This window comes from Atractosteus spatula, chromosome 5 (assembly GCF_055471065.1).
Source record: "Atractosteus spatula isolate fAtrSpa1 chromosome 5, fAtrSpa1.hap1, whole genome shotgun sequence".
NCBI lineage: Eukaryota > Metazoa > Chordata > Actinopteri > Semionotiformes > Lepisosteidae > Atractosteus > Atractosteus spatula.
The window spans coordinates 29,233,327-29,257,840 of NC_142710.1; the positions used below are offsets into that span (position 1 = coordinate 29,233,327).

The following is a 24,514-nucleotide window of genomic DNA, read 5'->3' on the forward strand; positions in this document are numbered from 1 at the left end:
TCTGTGGGTAATATTACTTTTGGACTTCAGGGAAAACAGTTTATTTTCGGGGAGATTTGTGGTACGACGTAAGAAACAATGGAGATCCCTATATTTACTGTTGATGCGTTTACTAACAAACCCTTTGAAGGGAACCCAGCTGCGGTCTGTCTTCTCCAAAACGTAAGTTTTGTAAAAGCCTCGGAGATTTAGATCACGGATCTATAAAAGGGTCGCTCTTCCATGTCGTTTACTTTGGCAGTTACGCTAAAAAGCAGCACCAGTTTAAATACCATTGTCTATGTATTCAGAAACGATTACCACTTAAGATCACAAGAGACATAGTAGTATTGGTGGATTAATTTGGTCATGCTGCATCGTGGTTTAAGAATCATGCGTAGGTGGTGTGAAAATGTAATCACTCTAATGTTTTATTTTCTTGTCTACACATTTTGTATCCAGGCGAATAGAGAATCATTCAGCCCTTCTTCTAGTAGGATATAATCGGAAAATCGTACACTTGTCATTTTGACAAGTGATATATCATTTACATGCGCTCCCCAGCAGCCTGGTTTGCATTCCTCAGTACAATACAACTGAACTGTGTTTACAGAAAGAAGCCCAGTGCTTCCCGACATGCAGAACTGAGAATCACATTACTATCCCACCTCAGTGCAGAAAGGGAAAAAAGTCTTAATGCATTGCCATCTGCTATTATGTATTGTTTGCGAATCTTCAGTCATTAATATTGATTCCCCAATGACAATGAAACGTTCTAAACCTTAAATGTACACAATTCTATGGAGTAAGAATAAAACCTTGGTATAAAGGTTTTAAAGAATATTTTGTCTTCTGTGTTATGTGAGCTAAACGTCCATTTTTCATTCGATTCAGGAATTAACTCAAGACCTTTACCAGAAAATTGCAGCAGAAATGAACCTATCTGAAACAGCTTTCCTTCAGATATTAAATTCTACAGACGACTTTCATTCAGGTAATGCGGCCAACCCTTGCCTTGTATTTTATCACTTTTTTATGTTTTCCCTATTTTTAGGTAATGACTACAGACTAGAAATCAAGCTGATATTAATGGTAAAGACAAGGGATTAACAATGTACTGTAACAGATTCGGGTTCTCGGGCTTGTGCCCTCACTGCCCCCGCCCCAGTTCGTCCCTCACCACATGGGCGCAAACCCGCGTCACCGGCGTCGCTCAACAGGCATCTTGCCGGCTGAGCTAAAGAAGACCTTCCTCATCCCCGGCGGCCAACATCCTGTTATGCACAGGGGCCTATTCGTCACATTGGTGTGAGCAGTGGGATGGGATTGCCCTTCACTGAGGATGAGGAATTAAGCAGGGGAGAAGTGTAACGAATAGGCCCCTGCGCATGACAGGGATGTTGGCCGCCGGGGCTGAGGAAGGTTTTCTTTAGCTCAGCTGGCAAGACCCAGTTCGCGCCCATGCAGTGAGGGACGAACTGGGGCTGGAGCGGCGAGGGCACAAGCCTGAGAACCCGAATCCGTTACAATGCTTTTTTTAGAAATGTACCTCAGATTTAACAGTACAGTAGCTAAAGAGGGCGGTTGTCAAGACTTGTGAACCCCAAGTGTAGTTGAGGCGGTGTTTAGCAGGTTGTCCTAAAGGACAGGGACCCTCAGCTCTCTTCTCACTCTTGCAGGGTCTCGCTTTGGGCTGCGCTGGTTTACACCCACCAATGAGGTGCCTCTTTGTGGACATGCGACTTTGGCTTCTGCTGCTGTGTTGTTTTACGTGAAAAGTAAGAACCTACCGCTTCGAAGTGTCAGAATTACTCTTCTAAGCAAGATGAAGTGACTTTTTTGTACTCTTATTTCACTCTCTAATAGCATCTCTGACATAAAAACCAGGATGACTCAAAATGTCCTCCTTTAAAACTGCGACAAGACTGAAGTCATGCTTATCGACACCTCCTATCAACTCTGTAAAGCCAATGCAGTAACCTGTGGATTGCACTGTGCTTGAATTTCAATCTGAATTCAAGGATTTGGGAGGCGATATGTGATACAGGCTTGACGTGTGACCCACATGTGCAAAATATTGTATAAACATCATTCTTCCATCTAATAAATATCGCCAGACTACGTCCTCTCTGTCTGTGGTAGAGAAAGTGGTCAACACACTCAATTATTGTAGAACTGATTACGCAACACCCTTCTCGCTGGGGAATCTAAATCCACACTGAGCAAACTTCGGTATTGCAGAATCCAGCAGGTCACGTGCAAGTGACCACATTACTCCTGTCCTGGAGTGCTTGCACTGGCTTCCTGTCAAGTTTCATGTCGACTTCAAAATCCATAAGGATCTACATGGCCTGGCACTTGAGTACACATCCACCTTATTATCTTCCTAATCCCCACCTGGCAGTTTTGGTTTGTCTGATTCTGGTCTCCTCCTTTACAAGCAGTGGGTAACAGGGCCTTCTCCTGCTGTGCCCCCAGAGCTCTGGAATTCTGTTCCCAAGGATATCAGAGTTACCTGCCCTGAGCCCATTCAAATCCAAACACAAAACCTTCTCCTTCAGCAAAGCTTTTTATTTAACTGGTGTCTGGGTCTGCTCCTTGCCTCTTCCTCTAATCCCTTCTTTCTAATCCCTTGTGTGTTTATTATGCTAATTTTGTTATCTCCTATCTTCGTTTACTTTTTAAAAAATGTCCTATATAAATAAAGGTTATATAATTGTTATTATAAAAAAATAATGCTTAGCCACATGGAACTATTTCTATCCAATGGCTCAACCTACTGTGGGGTCCAACATAGACTGGCGCTGTTGTGTTTAAATACAGGATTTCAATTGAAATCTTCCCTTTTTTCCTTTTTAATCAACCATGTGGAATAGTACAGTGTTTCTGTGCTCTGGATGCGGAGATTCGCTGGGCTTTCCTTGCACTCCATCTCAGCTCTAAATCAAATCACAGAGCTAATGATTCGCTCAGCTGAACCTTTAGACCTCTTTCCTAGTCTAGAGCATTAAAGAGATAACAAAAACACACTGCACTCTGACCTTTGATAATGGGAGCCTTAGAATAGCCAATCACAGCTTAACCAACATTTCCACTGCAGCTGCCTGTGCCCAAGAAAGATGAGGAGAGCGAGCAAACACATTCTGAAATGGCCGTATTGCAAAAATCCCTTCGGCTTCTTTTACAGAAAGAAACAGAAAGGCTTTTTAGGTTTTTTACAACCATAGAATGCAGGAGCCCAGTGTCAGTGTTGCACAGGGCCACAGGGCTCCCTCTGTTCATGCCCATGCTAGCAAGGCCTTGGCTTGTGGGCTATTCTCAAGTTTCTCCAGATGACCTGCCAGTTACTTTTTAACTAACTTTGGTTAGTTATGCACTGACTGCTAGGAGTTCTCCAAGAGGAATTGAATCAAATCATTTTTCTTCTGGATAACATTTTATTTTCCAGAAAATGCAAACGCAACGCTCGTTTTCGAAACACTGAGTGGAGAGCTGTATGCAAGACGGGAAGGAAACCGTATTGTACTGGATTTCCCTATTTATAAGCCGACAGTCCAGGTTCGTTCTATGAAGAAATCCAGCAGTTCTTAAAAATAAAAGTTGGGAATGGTTCTATATGCTTTTCTTAACCAGATGCCAAACTGTAGCAAAACCCTTGGTATCTTCCAAGTAGTGTTTAGTTCACTTCTGTTAAATTTGATTAACTTCATATATTTAATGTTGTCTTTGTTTGCAAGTCTTTGGTTTAATATATAACCATAAGTAGAAAACATCCTTGTTTAGGAGATTTGTTGCTGTAAAAAAGTTTGTTCTTTTACAGGACCCAAAAGAAGTGAAAGAACTGATAAAGGTAAGTTGGCTTGTTACTAGCAATGGCTAAATTGCTAGTAAAATTATCTGAATTGTCCAGAGGATTAAGCAATAACATGAAATGCAATGCTGAAAACCTTAATGTCCTGTTTTCTTTTCCTGACCTCTGCTTTGAAAATTTCTCCATGAATTAAAAAACAATTGTCGATGAAACCCTATCTTGAATTTTATAGGCAATGAAGTAACTTTCAGTTTTCCAAGAGCCATCTACCTTAAATGGTTTATGCTATATATTCAGCCCAGTAAGTTTTCCAATATGGTGATCCGATAACATCAACTTGTAGTTCGCTACCAGACATTTAAGCATTCCTTAGCAAAGATAAAATATTTTTTGCAAAGAATTTAGGTCACATGAAATGTACCTCAAGAGATATGCAGTATGACAGTTATAAAGGCAAATTGCCCTTGCTGGTCAAAACAATATGTAGCTAGAACAGAACAGCATGGAAACGCACAAGATATCCATCTATTTTCGAATGCTTTTCCAATTCAGGGTCGCAGAAGAGTCAGAACTTATCTCAGCAAGGAACAGGAGTGAGACGGGGTATACCCTGGCCAGGACACCAGTCTATCACTGAGCACACACTCACGCCAGGGACAATTTCCTACCAGGATGTTTCTGGAATGTGGGAGGAAATCAGAATGAGGGGGGAAATCACACAGATAGGTCCAGGTCCACAATTGAACCCGAGGTCCCAGGACGGCGAGGCAGCAATGCTAACCACTGCACCACTATGTATCACTATGTAATCAATCACCACATTGATTGGCCTCTCTTTCTGTCCCCTGCTCCCACCTCTCGCTCCTCCTCTCTCCCAGCTTTTGTTCTCCCACTACATTACCTTTCTTTACTTACTGCCCTGTCTTTCTCACACCTGAAGAAGGCTCCACGGCCGAAACGTTGTGTTTTCTTTCTTCTTTTTTCAGCATGGAATAAACCTACTTGTTCCACTGCACCACTATGCCACTTTCCCATGTTAAATAAGTTTGAACTGTTACAGAGTGCAGCTGGCGAGGTGGCTGTTCAAGATGTGCGTTACTGCGCTATCACCAAGAAGTTGCTAGTACGACTCCCCGACACCTGTGACAGGTAAGAAGTGATGCTTGCTACATCCATATTCAGCCCATTTTAGGACTTCCTGAAAGGAAAGTAACCTTGCTTTCAAATCTACTCATTTTGTGAATCCACACTCCATTTTTCTATGTCATTATAAATAGAAAGCAGTATATTTTTCTGTACCACATCATAGAGTGATCTATGTCAAGATCCCTCCTGACAATCTGTTGAATCTGGAAACCAGTCTCTTTTAATCACTGCGTGCAGAGATTGCTTTACCTGTCAGACTTGTAGACTGATGTTGGAGCTTTGGTTTTTCTCGTCTAAACCAATCCTTTTCTGGATTTACCTGACAGGGTTATAAAAGTTACATCAAACAGGGCCTTTGGGATTGTGATCTGGAACAGTTGCCTCCAAATTCTCCCCCTGTATTTAAAAAGATCTAACCCCAAACATCAGGATTTCAGCAAGAGCTCCTACTCCATTAAATCAGGATGTGCCATGCTGGCAGCCCTTCTGGAGAACAGCCTCATCTAAGATTTGTTTGGTATGTGCGTTTTGTGGATGTGCGTCAGGAAGTGTTGTTTTTGAGTGTGGTTTCAGGTCCATGCTGGAGTCTTTGAAACCAGACCCCCGGTCTCTGATGCAAAGTCACAGCACTGGTAAAGTGAAAGGACTGATCCTCACACTCACAGGAAACCCCCAAGGGCAGCCTGGCTATGATTTCTATTCCAGATACTTTGCTCCATGGAATGGTGTTTCTGAGGATCCAGTGACAGGTGGGTTAGTTGCCATTTGCTTTTAATTCATTTTCTGTTTAATATTTGATGTACTGTACAAACTAGTGCTAGACAAAAAAAATATAGGGATAAGTACTGGTCCTCTTGTTATAAAAACACTTCTCACAACCATTACATAGAGGACCAAGGCCAGGTACTTAACAAAGGCTTTCATGTTAATGTGATTATCTGGCACACAATAAACTGTTATGTAAGGGATCAGACTTCATTGGCATGCCACAGGTTTGTTTGCAAAAGAAAAGATGACACTCTTCTCTCCTGCAGGCTCTGCGCACACTGTGCTCAGCAGCTACTGGTCAGAGCAGCTGGGAAAGCAGAAGATGCTGGGTAAGTATTCATTTCTTTCTGGAAATGAATGAACCAACATTGCATCCTCTAAATGAGCTTTGGGAGAATGGAAAAAAATATATTGTGTGTGCCTCTTTAAAAACAGGTAACAGGACTGACTTGATTTTGCCCAGAAAAGGGAAATTTTTGTCTGCTAAGCAGTGCTCAAAATTTGGATGTTTATTTTTTTACCAAGAATTATATTACCTGCCAAAAACCAAACTCCCTAACACCTCTGCTTTTACTGGGCAAATGCGATTGTAGCAACAGGAGTAGCTCAGACAGGAGTGACAGGCATTCACTGGCACTATTATCAGGCTGACTGCCATCAATACTCTTTGTAGCGTTCCAGTGTTCTCAGCGTGGAGGGGAGCTCAGGCTGTCCGTGAGGGAGGATGGGAGAGTGGACATAGCTGGTGAAGCAGTCATTGTTCTGCAAGGAAAGCTCACGCTTTAGACTCTTCTGATGAAAGCCTGCAGTCCTGCACTCACAAAATCACCAGATTCACGGCACTGAGTGAAATGTCTACATCCAGTCCACACTGCTCTTCATTTTAAAGACTGCTTGCAGTTTTTTTTGCTTATCCCACTAAAGATTCTGTTAACCTTGCAGACGTCCCAGGAGTTTGGGTGTTATTAGACTAGTTTGTTTTCCACTTTCTGTGTGCCGAGATCCGAGACAGATTCACCCTGTGACTGAACTTTGCCTTCCAAGTTCCAACATTGCAAGGGACTTAAGGTTGAGAGAAGGAATTTATCATCAGCAGCCAATAATGCCAATAATATGGAATTAACAACTATTTGCCTCGTCTTGCTCCTACAACCCGGAATTAGTCTGGAAGAGACAAGGACCGCAATCTAAAAGAAGAATTTTCATCTCATCACCTTCTTTGCACAATATGATCCAGAGATGCCAGCAGTGAAGCTTTGGTCATCTGCTAACGGGAAACATACTGGACCTTAATATAACAACAGAAACTATCTGGATCCTGCAGTGCTCAGGGGAGTCTGTATGTCTTCCAGGCATGGCCCAATCAAAGGATACCAGTGGAGACCAGCTCTGATCTACACCAATCACAGTCACCTCCCTTTTACTTACTGAGGGCTTTCAGAAGATGTTTAATGAACTGTAATGAACCAGAGTTCAGAACACACAACAGTATACTCAAATAACAGTTCAAACAACTGCACATAAGCATCATTTAGGAATCACACCCTCTCTAGGTGATCCTTTAGTCAACTGTTAAAATGTAAGCTCATGAGGCTGAAAAACAAACATATTCCTATTACCATGTTGTCAAAATACCAAGCTGGGACAATTCCTACCTGGTGTCATCTCATTTCCAGTGGTAAATGTGATTAAAGCAAGCAAAGAAAATTGTTCTATAAATTCAATAGCACATAAATGTTCGGGGATAAAGAGAGACATCCCATCTCCATAATAGAATTTAGCCTTTATTCTTTATAAACAGTGAAAATACAGTATATACTCGGATTAAAAAAGTAAAAAAAATACAACTTTACAAAATATCTACAAGACACTGAAAATGAACATCTAAATCCTCATAAGACTGGCAAAACATTATCAGCAGTGACACATGAGAAAGTACCACACAGCAGGTCATCACAGATCAAAAACTCAAGTTTGAACCAAGGATGAAATACTTTTTCTGTATGAGGTAAGTTATTTGCACAGTTTAACATACAAAATATTTCCATTCTGAAAATATTTTAGAACCATAAGTTAAAAAAATTCCAGTACATTTTCAGAGGCATTCTCTTCTAAAATGTGCTTACAAACATTTTTTTGTAGGAAAATGTTCAGACCATCTTACAATGGAAACAAAAACAAACGTACCACTTCAAATGAATTGTCACCATTGTAGATTTAAAGTGAGCTTTCAGTCCCTTTAGACTATTTAACAACATACAGTAGTTGAACATAAATGAATGTAACAAGTTAAAGGTTTTACTAGTCCACAGTATGGATCTAAGATTCCTACCAATCCTTGAGTCGAACATCAGAATCGGCAAGGTGAGGTATCACTGGAGGGTTTTCAGTGTTTTAGAGAGAAGTTTTCTTTGAACAAAGAGATTCACTGACGCATCACAGCATCTTTGTGTGATGCTAGAAATTTGCTCAGGAAACTTGGGTAGAGGCAGTAGTTTTCATTGTCAAAATAAATACAAATCTTAGATCATCCAAAGGACCTAGAGGTCATTTTCAGCTTCTAAAAGCTAGCAGCCCAATCAAAACACTAGTGTAATTAATACTGTAATGGATGCTTTGCTACTTATCTAGGTATCCACCTATGAAAACACCTTAGCGGGTACTGAGGTATATAACAAGAAAGCGAGATTCTTCATTCCTCTCCGGCTTATTGTTCCCAGGTCGGCTTCACATTATAGGGATATTCTTGGGAGGGCTTCGTGTGCTCCTGGTGGAAGCTGGAAAATGTTACCTTCAGTTATGGAAAACAGTATTCAATGACAGAACTCATTAGGCGGAGACTGGGGAAACCAGTCTGCTCTTGAAAGATCTTTTATATAAAACGGTCTCTACTGAGCTCACTCCAGAATCTTTTTTTTTTTTGTTTCCAATTTCTATTCTTTCTATTTCCAACCATGTGAACAGATGAGGCAAAGTAAAACACAGCCCTTCCAAAACCAGTCACTATAAATGACACTACAGTCATGACGTTTCTCACCCTGTATAAAGAAAAGGAAAGAATACAAGACTGTTTTCCTGACACTAGTTGAAAAAGGATATCATCTGCTCCTTTTCCAAGTGAGAGAGCAGCTTCTCCAGGGGCGTGTACTGGCACAGTGTTGGCACACAGCCCAACATGAGTAGCTTGTGCTTGGCTCTTGTGATGGCGACGTTGAGGCGTCTCCAGTCTTTTAGCAACTCGCCCAGCTGTTGAAAAAAAGAAATCGGGGTGGTCACATCTAACGAACATAAAACACCACCAAGCACAGCACAGCTCCATCACGATCAATTAAAAAAAATGGGCTAATTTCATTTTTTCCTGTTCTTTAATCTACATCTGCCACAATCAATATAGGTTTTCATTCCACCCCCCCATTTCTTCACATAAGATGTAAACCGTGGCCAAAAGCCATGTCCTCTTTTCACCTGACAAAACTCTTTTTATCAGAGATGGCGATCTTTAATTTCACTGTAAGCCCACCCAGTAGTCAGCATCATTGAGGTTTGCCTTCTAAATCAACAGGAGCTAATGTCAGTCACTGTGTGCTCTCCCCAGTGGAGAATATGGGCCCAGGGCACTGATGTCTACAATGCACAATTCACCATATACAAGATGAGGGAGAGTGGGCTTTCACCAGTAAATGGACACTTACGTTTCCATCGCTGTGACTCCTCACAAAAGACACAATGATTATGCTCTTGTCCCGGCCTTGGTACTTGTCTACTGTGTTCACCTCCACCGCCCTGAACACAGTGCTACCCAGCAGGCCTGATATGGCCTTCAACTGCTGCCTGTAAGGAGCGATAATCCCAATATCTGACGCTTTGCAGCCAGCCTAAACAAAAGGAGATCAGAATCAGGGACAAGCATCTGTGGCTAAAGGGTTAACTATTTCATGGCATCATGGAAAGCGCTCTTCTGTTTGAACGAAGTCGAAGATCAGAGTATTTGCAGACTTTTTGAAAATAAAACAAACTTGGCAAATGCTGGTACTTCATACAAATAATGATTCAGATATCAAGTACAACTGTTTCTGAACTAGGAAAAAATTGTTTCAGTATATAACCAAGTATTTAGGAAATAAACTGCTTCAAAAGGATACACTGGATGAGAATTGACCCCACAGCCCACTTCAAGCTCTAATATTTGCTATCATTCAGGATTTCAGCACTGAAGGAAAGCAGGGCCGACAAACTCATTTGCCTTGGTGGTCTCAAAGCTACACTAACGAAATCTGTTCAATATCAGTGCAGCACTAGACAGTCTTGTCTGGTTGAATAAGGAGGATAAACTCTCCCTTCGATGTATAGGAACCGAGACTTTGAAGATCTGGGCTGTGGTAGACGGGCAGGCTGGTTGTAAGGCTTTCTCAGTGTAAGTTGGACGAACTGCTCAATGTCTAAAGAGAGGGCTTAAATTGGTCTGTCAGCTCTCACCTTCAATAGTACGCTGACAATTGAGTGAACCAAAACTGCCTCCCTGGGATTACTGATTCCTCCTTTTTCTGCAGTCTCAGGGGCTGGAACCTGTAACAGGAAAACCAGTCTGTCAGACAAGAAGGTAAAGTTTTCCCACAAGAGGAGCCATGATTTGCTCATCATATTTCTAGTTTTAACTCAGTTGTTTATGGAAGACAGCAATGAATCTTGAACCACACAGAAGCTGTCACAAAGTACTGTTGTTCACAATCTTAAAATCCTGTACCACCCTTGAAGATCAGGAACGTGTAGTAACTTCCAGAGGAATAGACACAGCATAATCGCTCTACAGCTAATCATCTGAGACCCAGAGTCCTGACGATATACAGATTTAGAGGCATGACAGAGCTTTCCTGAGACATCCTGACCTGCATCTTCTGCCAAGTCCCCAACATTAAAATGCTGATGAGCTCTCATTAGACTGGTTGCAAACGAGGGGAGGTATTTTAAGCCCTCATTCTCTCAGTTAACTCTGTAGTGTTGGCATTTTGTGTTGCATCAGAGTAAGAAGAAAACACAGCTCATTTTCCCATACAGCAAGAAGGAGGTCTGAATTAAAGTGGATCCTTCCAGTTCGCCTCATGTTAATCTGCGGTCCTGCAGTCCTTACTGACACCCACAGACATCGAAGTAACAACGGAAGGGGTCACAGATGCACAGTGACCCAAGCCTGCTTAATCTTTACCCCTAAGAGCTCTGGTTGGATACCCAGATATAGTTATGGTCCAGATGTTAAGCCCCCAGAGAAGCTATCCTGCATTCCAACAGCTTACTAGTTAAGGGACTCAAGAGGTCCCCGTATCAGCATTTAATTGTAAGTTTTATTATCCAACCAAAAACGGGAAAACACAGCAGTGTTGGTGCAGCAGCCCTGGTGTCCCACCTCCGCAGTATTGAGGAAACAGACAGGGTTCCCAGGTTCCAGGGCTCCTCTTATCCAGCTCCAGCTGTCAGCCCTGTTCCAGGCGAGGGCCAGCTCCTGCTCCACAGCGCCCCATGCTGGAAGCTGGACCACAGCGCTGGCTGTCCTCTCAGACCCACACTCCAGCTTCCCTCCGTACACCAGGGTGTTGCTCAGGCACATTATTTTGCTCAAAACAGAAGCAACAGTGAATGACATGGCAATTACTTAATCCAAAGCATGAATGATCAGGTGAAAAGAGAGAAGAAAAAAACTGGCACTTCCATTCCGAGTTCTCCAAGGACAGCTGCTTGCTCTTACCTGTTCATCCTGTACTGCACTGTCAGCTGGACCACAGCGTCACTGTGGCGCTCCAGGCGTTTGAACAAACTCTCATCCATGCCAAGAGCCCTGTAAACAACAACAAAAAAAGCCAGTTCTAGTTTCTGAGCTATTTAAAATGACTGCACAGGCAGACTAAGCCTAAGACCAAACCTTGGGATCCCAAGAATCAGAAGTCAAAACCTCTCTGACCAGAAGGTCCCCTAAGGACATCGGTGGCAAACACCAAGCAGCGCAAGACTCGAATCCCACAGCACAGCGACTGGCGTGCCTCGGCCCAGTCCCCTGGCGCCCAGCTCACCTGGCGTCCGAGTTCTGAACGATGGGCGGCAGCTGCTGGTGATCCCCCACCAGCACAAAGCGCTCCGCGTAGAACAGGGGCCCCAGGCACACGGGCTGGCTGATCTGAGATGCCTCGTCCACGATGCAGAAGTCAAAGCGCCGCCGGCTGAAGATGGGGTGTTTCACGCCCAGGCAGGTTGTGGCCACCACAAGCTAGAGGGACAGAGAGGAGCACAGGAGCTCAGACAGTACGGCAGCAGAGCAGCAAACTGCTTGTACAGTCGGACTCCACAGGCTCGGAGCTGGAAGGCTCTGAGCAAAAAGGAAGAGCTAGAGAAGATTATTCAAATCTCCTCCTTCCTCGGTGTGTCTGTGCTGTGCCAGGGGAAGGCGACGGTCTCCCCTTCCCGTCTTCCCAGCGCCAACTCACCTCGCTGCTGTACAGCTGCTCCAGCTCGGCCAGGGTCCGAATGGACCGCGAGCGGCACTTCTGCTCGTCCGTGTAGGGCCGGATGTCTGGGTGGACCTTCTGCGCGCGCCCCAGGCGCAGGAAACCGATCTTGAACTTCTTCAGCTTGAGCAGGAGGTTGTCCACGGCGGAATGGGTGTAGCTGGTCACCAGCACGCTGAAGCCACAGGCGTGCAAGATCCTCACCTGGGCAACACGAAGCTCAGCGTTAAAACTGGATCTAGTCACGGCCTTATAATGGGGAACGTCATCCCCGTGATCATTGCAATCCATCATCATGACGTGCACTACAGTCAGTTACAGCCCATTACACGCTCTGTCAGTAGGGCATTTTTTAATTTACTTTCTATTATGTATAATTTATCCTTTTTTAAAATAATAAAGAAAATGGGAAATTAGGCAGCTTAAAGCACTGTTGTGCCAGAGCTGTTGAAACTGTCTTATTCCAAGGGATGTATTTTTGTGTCTTTCTCTCTGTGCTACTCTAGCTAAGATCAGTCAGTCCGCAAAGCTGCATGAACAAATGCGAGGAGTTGTCAGGAAGATGACAACAGGAAGATGTTGTTTTACTTTAAATACAGCGACTGAAGGCTCAAGTGTGGCCTCCTCTACTGCCAGTGCCCTCTCTGAGCAGGAAGATCCTTGAGAAACACATCACTGGACAACCGCATCATGTTTATGCTGAGAAGGACACATGAGCACAGCTGGACTAAATCCAAACAGAGCCTCGGGATATTAAAAAAGGATCTTAAATATGTGACTAGGATTCACATATAACCTTCATGGAATCTACAACCAAATTGGTTCAATTTCCAAGTAGAACATATACAAAATAAAATAATTTACTGCTTTCATCTTTCATTTTACAATTACTGTACATTTGTATGTAATTAACTATTTACATAAATGGGAACCAGCATAGATGGGACATTACATTGAGTCAATTTAATCTTTTGCAGGGAATTAATAGAAAATAATAGAACTAATAATAAATAATAGAAAGGGACCGTTCTGCTGCACATTTTCCTGGGGATGATCTGTAATGGCTCTTACCAAGGTGCATATGGTGGTAGTTTTTCCAGTGCCTGGCATCCCCACAATAAGAGTGTAATCTTTACACAGCAGAACCCTTTTCATGGCCTGTTTCTGAGGTTTGTTCAGCCCTAGATCAAAAATAGAAGAGTTAGAGACTAAATTAAAAATAAGGCCATCTGATGTCATACAGCTCCTCTGATAGTAATTTATTAGTTAAAGGATTTAACTAAGCAACCTAAAGCTTTATTTATAAATATTCATAAAAGCCTGAGTCTATGTGCAGATGGATAGATCCAGAGCTTGATGTGGCCTGCTGAGGTGTTTTGAAACACAATTTTGGTTCCTGCTGGATTTGCTGTTTGTAAAAGTAAAATATTATGGTGAAAAAAACATTTTGTTAAATGGTATTGGGTTATTGGATATATTTTGATATATATATAATTTGGAACAAGTAATAGGTTTATTCCATGCTGAAAAAAAGAAGAAAGAGAACACAACGTTTCGGCCGTGGAGCCTTCTTCAGGTGTGAGAGAGACAGGGCAGTAGGCAAAGGTAAAGTAGCGGGAGAACAAAGGTTCACACCTCTCTGCACCCATTCTGACTTCACACCTCTTGATTGGCCTCTCTTTCTGTCCCCTGCTCCCGCCTCTCACTCCTCCTCCCTCCCAACCTTTGTTCTCCCGCTACTTTACCTTTGCCTACTGCCCTGTCTCTCTCACACCTGAAGAAGGCTCCACGGCCGAAACGTTGTGTTCTCTTTCTTCTTTTTTTCAGCATGGAATAAACCTATTACTTGTTCCTTTGCAGCCTACGCATGCTGACGCAGCTACCCACCTGAACTATATATAATTTGAGTCCTATTCAGAGGTGATAAAAAAATAACCAGATTTTCTGAAGACAAGTCCATCTTTTTTCTGAAAATTGATTAACGACACCTTGAGTGGAGACAAGAATTTCTGGTCTGATTAAGATTCATTTTTAAGTTCACCATCTGTGTTTTTCCATAATTTAAACTTGTATTTACTTCTTCATATACTGGTTTACTGACATTTTTTAAAGGGGAACCACAACACTATTTTTACATTTCAGGGTTAGAAAGAATGAGCATTGATGAGTACATTTCAAATGACAATAAGTAAAATGTACACAGTAACTTGTCAAAATGTCCAATTTTTACAATAGATTCAATTTCCAGGTACACCCAGCACCATGATTCAGGATGAGGCAACAGAATTTCCGGTGACGTGACGCAGCCCTATGACAGTGTGAATCTCTTGTAATCCAATAGAAATATTGCTCTTGACTTTGAGATGGTTATCCCGAGAAACACTATTTACTTAACTATGCATGCAGATCACATTGGAAAATTTCACTTGCTTGCATTTCACATTAATCACAGCGACTAGTGAGCAGGAAGGGCCGCATCTGGTTGCTATTCGTGTGAACCAGGGGTTTGAGGTTTCACTCACAGTACTTTCACAAGGTTAATCATTTTGTGCTTAATTCAAAATTTGTAAAAATTTTCAGTAACATCAATTAATTTATTTTGTTACCAAGTGTTATAAACTGGTCTGAGAAATTGTGACTACATTCCCTTTTAAATAAGTCAAAGAGCCTCCACTTAAATGCACTGACCCTCGTCAACTCATCAACTAGGTCATTACTGGGCAGGATGGAATGCTGCTTGGATGTCTGGGATGGTGGTAAAGTTATAACTGAAAATACATTTTATTTGACAGAACATTTCAAGGGCTAAAGGACGTTTTAGCTCTGTTAGAAAGCTTGAATTTACAACTTAATACGCCAGGGTTTTCAATGAACTGTCTCCAGAAAGGCCCAACCAAGGAGCTAAAAAAAGCGGGCAGCTCTCAATGTACCTTTTAAGATGTCGGCGACAATGTCTTTGGCTTCACGGGGCAATACGCTGCTCAGATTTTGCACAAACTGCGGAGGCCGGAATTCCACGATGAGCTCCCGAAGTTTTCCGCTGTAGAATCACACAAAATCAGTGATCTCACATATCACTGGAGAAACAAACCTCCACAAGTACGGCCTTAGCTGGAGAAAGCTTTCACTCCCTTCCCACATTCTGCTGGTACTTGAAAACCCTGAGAAATCCGTTTGAAAATAATCTTAAGTTACACAGGCTGTCCCACTCTGTTCCGAGATGGAGGGTGAGTTGTACACACTTGGTCACAAAGAGGACAGTTTCATGAAGGCCGCCGGGACCACCAACCTGGCAGGGGAGTTCTCCATGAGCTTGGACAAGTTTCCCAAATGAGCGTCCAGGCCACCCACCCCCTCATCCTGGTCCAGTCGGAAAACAACGTCCGGGGAGTGCCTTGAAAGGTTTCTGTAAAGAAAAAAAAAGTTTGGAATTAAATTCTAACACACGTACAACCATTTCTTTCAAGGTAATTCTTGAAAACAAATGGACAGTTATTCTTTTACACTGCTATTATTAGTCCACAACAGATCATCGGATTAGCGTCCGTTTAACACATAACGCAGACGCCAACATTGCAGGTATTAAGAGTCTCACCGATCCAGCGTGCAGGTTATACAAGTCCTGGTCACTTCTGTGATGTACCCAGAGGCCACAGCAATCAGCTTTGCTTCCTGGTCGCTCACGACGACACGGTCGCCCACCATCAGACTCGTCTCCGGGATCTCTCCGCTGTGGCCCTCAAACCGGTGTGTGTACTTGTTGTCTGAGGCTGCCTCCACCTGACCGCTTCGCAAGAGGTTGCCAACACACCCGCCACTCTTCTCTCTAGGGCAGAGAGCAGAACCGTTTCCACAGTGGCAGCGCTTAGAACTGCCTGAAACTTGGAACGTCTTCTTCCCACAACTCACCACCTCTCCGAGGCTCCAGTACTGTCGCTCAGGGTCAGACTAACACTACAGAACAGTTACACTCAGTGCAGGAAACAAACTTGTATCTCAGTGCTACAAAACCCTTTCCTGACTGATCATCTAAATGAGCTGCACAGGGATGAGTTAGTACCAGGAATCACATTACATTCTGTGTGTTTGAAATCTAAAAATATAATTGCTGAAGTGGTCAAACTGTCACTTTTAGGTGTTTTTTTTAAATTTAGGATTACCAAATATTGTTATATACCAATCCAATCTGCACACCCAGATTGTGCTGGCTCAGAGCAATGGCTCCTGTACATAGCAAGCAGTGCAGACAAATTCCTCTGCCCTGCCCAGCCACCAGGCCATACACCTTTTGACAGTGGCTCCCAGAAGGTTCAGCACTGAGTGGAGCAGAACAGAAGCTCACTCCAAGTGACATCATTGCAAGCCAGGAGGCTTCTGGGAAGGCAGCCCTTGGCAGGACTAAGTCATTAGCTAGGGACCTGAACTTGAACTTTCATTCACAGCTTGAACTTGGGAAACCAAGAGGTTGGTCAGGTTCATTTCCAAACAAAAATCCCTTTTTGTTTGGAAGTAATATTGACTTTCACAACTGCCCGTAACGCCACCCAACTCAACAGCGCGTCCAGCAAGATATCACTTGCCTCTCATTGGCTGACAGCAGCCATATACTCTTGCGGCCCCCTCTGCGCTCCAAGGTGCGGCTCTCCAGCGCACACAGCAGGAACCAGTGGCTGAAGTACAGGAAGTGGGTCTCCTTCAAGTGCTGGCTCTCCTCCTCCAGAAAAGCTGGCAGCTGTTGTGATGCAGGTTCCCCACAGTTCTCTCTCTCTATAGCTCTGCAAACAAGACACCAATGCCACCTTGAGGCGTTTACTTTGCAGGTTCATCTTTCGAACTTCCTGAACATCCCCTTCGCTGATTACTCCATTACACAAAACAGCGGGCTCGACTGAAATTCCCAAGTGTGGGCCGAGCCAATCCTACCTGTTGTAGAGGGCACAGTTCCTCATCTGGGGGCAGTATTTGCAGACCTGGCGGTCGTTAATGGCAGGTGGCATCGATGCCAAATGGGGAGACTTGCTGTCAGTGCGTTCCACGCTGTTGCTGAGGTAATACGCCAACGTGTTTCTCAACTTCAGCAGCTCTGATGGAACATAAATAAAATTTAACACAAGAAGTTATCCAAGGTTTTCTTACATTTGTATGCAACTGTAATTAAGTCATATACTTGCCTTTTGTTAAGAGCTCTGAACTCATTGAAAAATTCCCCATAAGCAGTGGCACAAAATGCAGTCTACAAGATTGCAAGCTGTGGCAGTACTCATTCTGATCGCTTCTTGAATCATTAAAACAACTGTCAAGCAATGTTTGGTCAAGAGACTCCACATTATACACTGTGGTCACAGCAATAATAAGGAAAACCCAGGAGTTGCTCTTGCAAAAAGCATAGCAATGATACTGAACAGCCCCAGAGAGCCTCTAATGTACCTTCCACACAACAGTGAAAGTGTCCTTCACCGACTGGCCTACCTCTCCTGTCCATGTGGTTGCCTACGATGGGAAGCATGTTGCCAGTCTTGAGGTAGATGAGAAAACCTGCTTCAGGGTCGCTGCGTCTCTCCAAGCTCATCAGTGTGTACAGGATGACCTGTGGACGATTCCCAAGACTGAATAAACTGTGCAAAAAATAAAGATAACGGCTAAGCAATGTAAGTCTGAGAGTTGAGAAATGCGCAAGGCTGACTTGAACATTTCAAAAGCCCGCCCCACACGCCCTGGGAACTCCAACACCTTGCCCGTACCTGACTACGATGTTCTATGGAGTTGGACTCTTTCCCAGTCTTGAGCTCCAGAGGCATGACTCTCTGCTGCGTTCGGCCCCGGCGGTGGATCCTCACACCAGCTGTGAGGTCAATCTTCCCCTTCAAGCCAAACCGCGGGGACCAGATGTTCTCCTCAATGTCCAGGAATTCAGCGACCGAGACGCCACAGGCTGCGTCTTGTTTGCTCAGACTCCCGTCACTTGGCCTAAAGGAAGATCATGAGAAAAATAGGAGTTTAGGTTTGAATATGTTTGTTTCTGCTTTGCTTTCTTGTGGAACATTACACTACCCAAGGCCTACATGTTTCCCTGGGTGTTACACAATTTAAGCCAAAACCAAACCTCTCAAATATTTTCATTTCCCAGAGATTAAATAAAAAAGGCCCCGTTCTTCCCCACGCTACGGCTGACTGCTCTGGTGCAGTTAGTGCTGACCCCCTCAAAACAAACTCACAATTTCATCTCTAGCTGCTTCAGCCCTGCCTGTTCAGAAGCGTGGCAGTAGCCGCTTGCCCAATTTGAGAGCGAAGGCAAATACTCTTCGACTTCCTGCTGTATGTCTGCTTGACCCAGCTTTAGGCTGTACCTGCACAATAGCAAAAGAAGAAAAGCAAGATGAAAAAGATCCCCAGTGAGCTGAGATTAATCAATTATTAGAAAGCCTGCATCACCATCCTGTGACTTAAACTTAAAACTATAAATTTACTAAACTGATGAGCGACGACAGGAATGCAAAACCTGCAAAACACTTATTTGTAATTTACTACTACTAACAATAAAACTCCTCCACTGTGACACAGGTTAAAAAATATAATTTAGTCCACTAATAGATGCAAAAACCATGCTTGGGAATGGTTTGGGAATTAACTGGTTTGGCTATGGGAATTTACAGACGTCAACTGAAAAACATTGCAGCGTTCACTAAAGCCACCTATTGAAAGAAACACAAAAATGAACCGGTCTGCTTGGCCGGGGCCTCACATCTCTCCGAGGAACTTGGGACCGAGCAGCAGCTGGCTGGTTAAGTCCTGCAGCCGCCTCTCTGAGAAGTCCCCACAAACAGCGGCTCTCTGGAAGATCTCGTGAACGATGGTGCCCACCAACATCTGCTTCGTGCTTTTGTCAAAAGCCTGGAACACAACAAGCATATATTTTAAAACGCATCAGAGGCTTCAACCTCTTCACTCCTTCTCCTCCTCTCTCATCTCGTGATGAACAATTTTCTAATTAGGTCAGAAAGTTCAGCTCATTTGACATATGCACAAATGCAATGAAATGCTTATAAACAATTTGCTTTTAGCCCATATACTTCCAACATAACTGAAAAGCAACTGATGTTTTCACTTTACATTGAGAGGCAAAAATTTTAAGCACCATTTTAACTTTACCATCAATCCATTTTCTAACTGCGTCACCCATTTCAGTGGCACAGATGAGCTGGAGCCTGTCCCAGCAATCACCAGGCCAGCCCCTCACAGCGACAGTGACAGCGACAGAAAGACCAGTTCTCCCAGAAGCCAGTTCACCTACCACTGTGTCTTTGGACGGTGGGAAGAAACCGGAGCACCTGGAGCAAACCCCTGTGTTTGTAGGTTTGTTTTGAAAAACAAACCTCCAAACTTCACGCAAATAGCACCCTGGGAATTGAACCCTGGGCCCCAGTGCTGCAAGGCAGAAATGCTAGCCACTGCGCCACCATGCCTCCCTCTATTGGCTTTACACTCCCTTTAAATTACCTACAGAAAATAAAATGAAACAGGACCTCCCCTGCTTATATCGAATGGGAGCTATCTGGTGCAGCCGCCCTCTCTGAGCTGAAAAAGCAACAGTTTCAACAGCAAAGACATAAACACTCTTGCCTAAAGCAATATGTTTCCACTATGACCCCACCCAGTGAAATATAACATTTAAAGGTCAGAAAATTCAACATGCTAATAAAGATCACAGTGTGCAGCTTTGTTAACCCGCATGTTCTCTGACCTTAAAGCGCTCGCTCAGTACAGCTCGTCTCATACAGCGGATGCTGTTGGCAATGCTGGTTCCAGAAATGAGCAGGTCGGGTGACAGAATCAAAAACCCAGAGTTTCTGTCGATAACCCATCTGCCTGATACACTGGCGCCCTCCAGATGGACAATGTCGCCCCTCTGGACTGGGGTTGACTCCCTGAGAAAACAGAGATGACTTTGATGACACAGGAGTTCACACTCCTTGTAAGGCTATTATTTTAACTTATTCTCCTTTAATATATCATCACTTCTCCACATCAAAAACCAAGGCTTTTCGCCATCACAGACGAGCCTCAAATTTGTCAACAACATCCTATAGGAAATCTGCAGTTTACTTATATTAGCCCCGTCTCTCTTAAAAAAGGCAGAATTGCTAGGAAAGTTAAAGTAAAAACAAGGTACAGTAGCACGTTTCCAAAAATCACAAACGTTTTGTTACTGTGACCATAAGTAAGGGAGGGGAGGACACATCATTCAGTCGACAGCAGACATTACTTCAGCTCGATATTGCTGAGCTCTAAGCATAATGGGACTGAGTTACCAGCTGTCCTTCAGAACACAGAGCTCAGTGGGCTGGCCGGACGCCGAGGCAGTGATAGTCAAGTGTTTCTCTTGGCAGCCCTGTGCCTCCACAACCTCCTTCACATCCAGAACCCAGTATCTGTTGTGAACCCCAGTAGACAGGATGGCGTACTCAGGGATTAGCTTCTGTTTGCTGGAATACAAAATTTAATCAGTTAAATAACTAGCCGGATCAAAGTAAAAAAAATGGGCAACACCACAGATCCATACTATCCAAAACACCTGTGGGAAAAAAACTTCTCACCTTTCTTTAAAAATGTCATGTGCTATATTTGACCTCATCACGTCATTATATAAACCATAGATTAAACTGGGTCTACTTTTCCAGGTTTGAAAATGTTAAGAACTCTTAAACAAAATTCACACAGTTAAATATGTGCATTGATAGCGGTGTATTAAATGTTTTACTTATCAACCTACTTTGATATTAAAGATACTTGAAAGAGACAGGGTGTTAACCTCTGTGTCACTGCTAAATGACAATCTGGCCTTGAACAATCTGTCCTCCCTCATGTTTCCTCTGAATTCAGTTGGGGAAGGTATTTCTCAGTTCTCCGGTGCGTGGAGTGCCCTCCTGATTGTTTTTAGCACTTCGCCATCCTTTGGGGTTTATGAATGCATCAGGTATCACATTCTTCAGATTATATTCTGAAGTCCAACAGCTACCGTAAACACCTGACTCTCCCGTGCCCTTGTGCCGAGACCTAGGAGTGATGAACAAACCTCTGCATTCTCATTTTTACCATCTACCTACGGTCACAAATGCGCATAGAAGGACAATGCCCGCTAGGCCTTAAAACAGAAGAGAATACTTTAGTCTCACACGCCTCTAAGAATTAAAACTCTTGATGGCTTCTTACTTGGCAGCTAATTTTGTTGGCTCTGGTTCTCTGCAACTCAGCTCCATGACATCGTCGAACCAGCCCTCCTCCACCCCAGCCAGGTCGCCCTCTGAGGCAGGATCACCTCCACCTGTGACCGGAGGAGCATCAGCGCCGGGCACACCCTCGGCCGCGCCACTCGGGCCCCGCCGGGCCACCTCTTCGCTCTTCAGGAGCCTTTCCGCCCAGGGCAGGGCCTCCGCTAAGCTCCCGGGAGCTTCGTCAAAGGGATCGGCCAAGCGAAGGACCTCTTTCTGCTCCGAAATTCTGGTAAAGAGGGTTCCTTCGCCCTCGCTGGAACTGCAGCTACTGCTGGGAAAGGTCAAGCCAGAGTGCTCCTTGGCCTCCGCGCACATCACATTTAAAGGCCTCAGGCTCAACGGTGTGCTGTGCTTCCTGGCAGAAGAATCCTGAGGTCTGGTGCTCTTGTGACCACATTTGTTTTCTTTTTTGTCCCCTGCACCCCCTACTGGGCTTTTGACGATCGTGGGCCCACGCTTCATTTCCGATGGGGAATCGCCAATAATCTTCAAGCACTCATCCAAGAAATCATCCTCGGAGGTCTTGACAGTCATGCTGTTGCTACTGTTGAGCAGAGGCCTCTTGACAAGGGTTTTTTTCAACCTCTTGTGTTTCTGCATCTCCACCGGACTGCAAATGATCCTTTTCACAGAAGCGCCTTGGTTCACACAGCCGTGACTGGCCGGCAGCAGGGGAGCTGAAGAGCGCCTGACGGGCCCTAGGGCCAAGACGGCCCTTCGGGAGGCAAGGGGCTTTTCTCTCAGTTTGGCTAGATCCTGGGTCCGCGAGATGGGAGACCGGGCCTCACCGCCCAGCTTTCTGCCCGGGTTCGGGGATCCGATCTGGCTGTCTGGCGTCTCGGGCACAGAATAGGGGTCCCGCGTTGAGAGAGGCGACACGGGAACGTTTTCAATTTCTTCGTCACTGCTTCCCAGAAGGCTGAAGACGATGCTCTTGGTGTCAGCCTTCTCAAGTGCCACTTGGCGCAAACCATTCGAGCTGGATACCGGCTTCTAGAACAATGCAAAAAAAACTGTGAGCAGAGAAGAAATGTCGATAAAGAGACACTACTAGAGGGCAACGGTTCTTCCAACAAATATGTTAATACACAACATGAACAACGTCACCACTGCAAAGCAAGTGATCAGCACACAAGTCACCCATACAAACAGAGGTCCTTAGAAATGCTGCTCTGCAGAGAGTGAAGACCGGTTTTCATTTGACTTCATTGTCAAATTGTTTGATTGACTTAAAAAAGTAACTGGTGTTTTTTAAGTACTTAGAACCGAATAGCATCGATCTTTTCGCACCGTCTCCAAAAAGTCATTTGTAAAAAATGAAGGCTTGCAAAATAAAGCTATTAATGACTTTTAGCCAATACAGAAAAACTGCTCTTGGTCACTTAAAAGCCAAGAGCAGTCATCAAATGTAAAGTTGTTTCTTCATTTGGTCTTAACCAAAAATACAAAGATTAGATTAACTGATTTTATGTAATAAGTATTAATTTGTAATTACCCTTACGTTTACCACTTATTTTTTATCCATATATAGGTACAGCAAGCGGGTTCCACAGTCAATTTAGATTTACTATTATGCAGTAAGGTGAAGGGCATTCAGTCTTTAATGTTTTTGCTGATCATGCGATGCCATGACCTTGCAGTCAGGATCACTTTGAGAAAAGCCCAGCTATAGGAAAGGCCACCTAGTGGTGTCTAGTCCTGGTTCAGACGGGACAGTGTATCTATGAATTTTCATTCCAGCTCAGCTCAACCAGCTGATTTACTGGCTTACCTCGACTAATTTAACAGCGTCTACCAGCTCTTCGTGTGCTTTTGCTTTAGAAACCTTGAAACTGTCGACAAACCAGCGTCTCCTGGACCAGGACTGAACTCCCACTCGTTAACCACTCACTACATTTAACAGGCAAATTCAGAGACTCAACTCGTTTCAGACACATTTTGTCAAGACTTGACCAGAACTGCTAAGGTTTGCTATAACTTTGAATTAATATTATGGTTAGGGTTTTCCCGTATTTGATATTATTAATTACTATGATTATTATGTAGTAAAGGAAAAACTTACCTTTGAGAAAAATGCGGAAATATTTTTCTGGTTGTTTGCGATCCCCACCTAAGATTGAAACGGGACACAAAACACATTTTGTCAACTATCACCAAGTGCACAATAAATCGTATATTTACAAGCAAAAATAAAATCGGGGGGAAACACAAACCGTATTATTCTTCAGCTTTGTTTTCAGCATTTTCCGTGTTCTGTGTATTTAAAAGTAGAGTCTTTTTAAAAAGATGATTAATCAATACGTTCAGCGAGAAGGAAGTAAAATACTAACAAATACCAAAACAATGTGCTGCTAAGTACATATAAGATTTTCCTTGGTTGATTGATTGAGTCGATAAACGACTCAGCGAAACTTTATCTCACTGAGGATTCAATTTAATAAATACGCTTGTATTCCTCGATCTTTCATTCTGTAATCTGCATGAATCAAATCTAGCAAATGTTTGAGCACTGAACAGCAAAGCGCCTGTAAATTTCGCGCCGGCAGGAAGTTTCCCAGGAGCGAAGACGCTTTCGAATAAGAAAGCGCACATCTGAGAGGGCGGTACTTCCGACTGGCCAAGCTTGCGTTTCCAATGGGCGTTGAGTTTCATAAACGAAGATACAAATTCAAAAGTCGCTTACATTGCAGTTACTACATATTTTTCACCAGCTGTAGAAATCCAATTGTTTGTGTTCAAAACGCGTTCTTTATTTTTGTACCGTACAGCTTGGACACAGTTTTTAAGGTGTAGTACAAGAAGACTAACTTTCCAGCAGTATTGCGCATGCTTGTTCACTAGGGGACACTGTTGTAAAACTAGTGATGTACCTTGTATAAGTATAAGGGTGCAACGCTTCTACAGTACGCTGACAAGCGGGGAGAAATACATGTGAACATACTGTATAGACACTTGAGTTAAATGGGAACGTTCTCGATTACCACAGAAACTGCTTGCATTAAAAAATAATCATTTTAAAGTTTATAGACCAGCAGTCTGTTTTT

At 43.6% G+C, this 24,514-nt stretch overlaps 2 protein-coding genes across 4 annotated transcripts; one reads left to right on the forward strand and one right to left on the reverse strand.

Moving 5' to 3' along the window:
• Positions 1–28: 28 nt before the first annotated feature.
• Positions 29–13,077, forward strand: LOC148834891 (phenazine biosynthesis-like domain-containing protein). Of its 3 annotated transcripts, none has more exons than XM_088917686.1 (9): positions 29–162; positions 874–973; positions 1,659–1,757; positions 3,428–3,537; positions 3,800–3,829; positions 4,851–4,939; positions 5,510–5,685; positions 5,971–6,033; positions 6,378–9,728. In XM_088917686.1, exons 1-9 carry the CDS (start codon positions 79–81, stop codon positions 6,488–6,490), a joined length of 864 nt encoding a protein of 287 aa, XP_088773812.1. In that variant the 5' UTR covers positions 29–78; the 3' UTR covers positions 6,491–9,728. The 3 variants fall into 3 exon arrangements, with proteins under 3 accessions (XP_088773812.1, XP_088773811.1, XP_088773813.1); XM_088917685.1 differs by lacking the exon at positions 6,378–9,728 and adding an exon at positions 12,705–13,077 and having other exon boundaries at positions 34–162; XM_088917687.1 differs by having other exon boundaries at positions 34–162; positions 7,057–7,411.
• Positions 8,786–23,713, reverse strand: dna2 (DNA replication helicase/nuclease 2). The gene is made up of 22 exons (XM_088917684.1): positions 23,684–23,713; positions 23,533–23,580; positions 21,409–22,463; positions 20,508–20,681; positions 19,940–20,123; positions 18,941–19,089; positions 18,414–18,545; positions 17,940–18,165; positions 17,668–17,785; positions 17,122–17,281; positions 16,775–16,973; positions 15,794–16,020; positions 15,488–15,604; positions 15,129–15,238; positions 13,270–13,379; positions 12,178–12,402; positions 11,767–11,960; positions 11,445–11,534; positions 11,106–11,313; positions 10,181–10,270; positions 9,397–9,579; positions 8,786–8,950 (listed from the first exon to the last, which is right to left on the reverse strand). Exons 1-22 carry the CDS (start codon positions 23,711–23,713, stop codon positions 8,786–8,788), a joined length of 4,194 nt encoding a protein of 1,397 aa, XP_088773810.1.
• Positions 23,714–24,514: the final 801 nt, after the last annotated feature.

What these genes read in the sequence shown, in the direction of transcription:
- LOC148834891 (XM_088917685.1), top strand. Translation starts at nt 79, where the DNA reads ATGGAGATCCCTATATTTACTGTTGATGCGTTTACTAACAAACCCTTT. An exon ending in CGGTCTGTCTTCTCCAAAAC is followed by an intron (nt 163 to 873) that starts GTAAGTTTTGTA and finishes CATTCGATTCAG; the next exon opens with GAATTAACTCAAGACCTTTA. An exon ending in TACAGACGACTTTCATTCAG is followed by an intron (nt 974 to 1,658) that starts GTAATGCGGCCA and finishes TCACTCTTGCAG; the next exon opens with GGTCTCGCTTTGGGCTGCGC.
- dna2 (XM_088917684.1), bottom strand. Translation starts at nt 23,713, where the DNA reads ATGCTGAAAACAAAGCTGAAGAATAATACG. An exon ending in ATAACCTGCACGCTGGATCG is followed by an intron (nt 15,605 to 15,793) that starts GTGAGACTCTTA and finishes TTTTCTTTACAG; the next exon opens with AAACCTTTCAAGGCACTCCC. An exon ending in ATGGAGAACTCCCCTGCCAG is followed by an intron (nt 15,239 to 15,487) that starts GTTGGTGGTCCC and finishes GTGATTCTACAG; the next exon opens with CGGAAAACTTCGGGAGCTCA.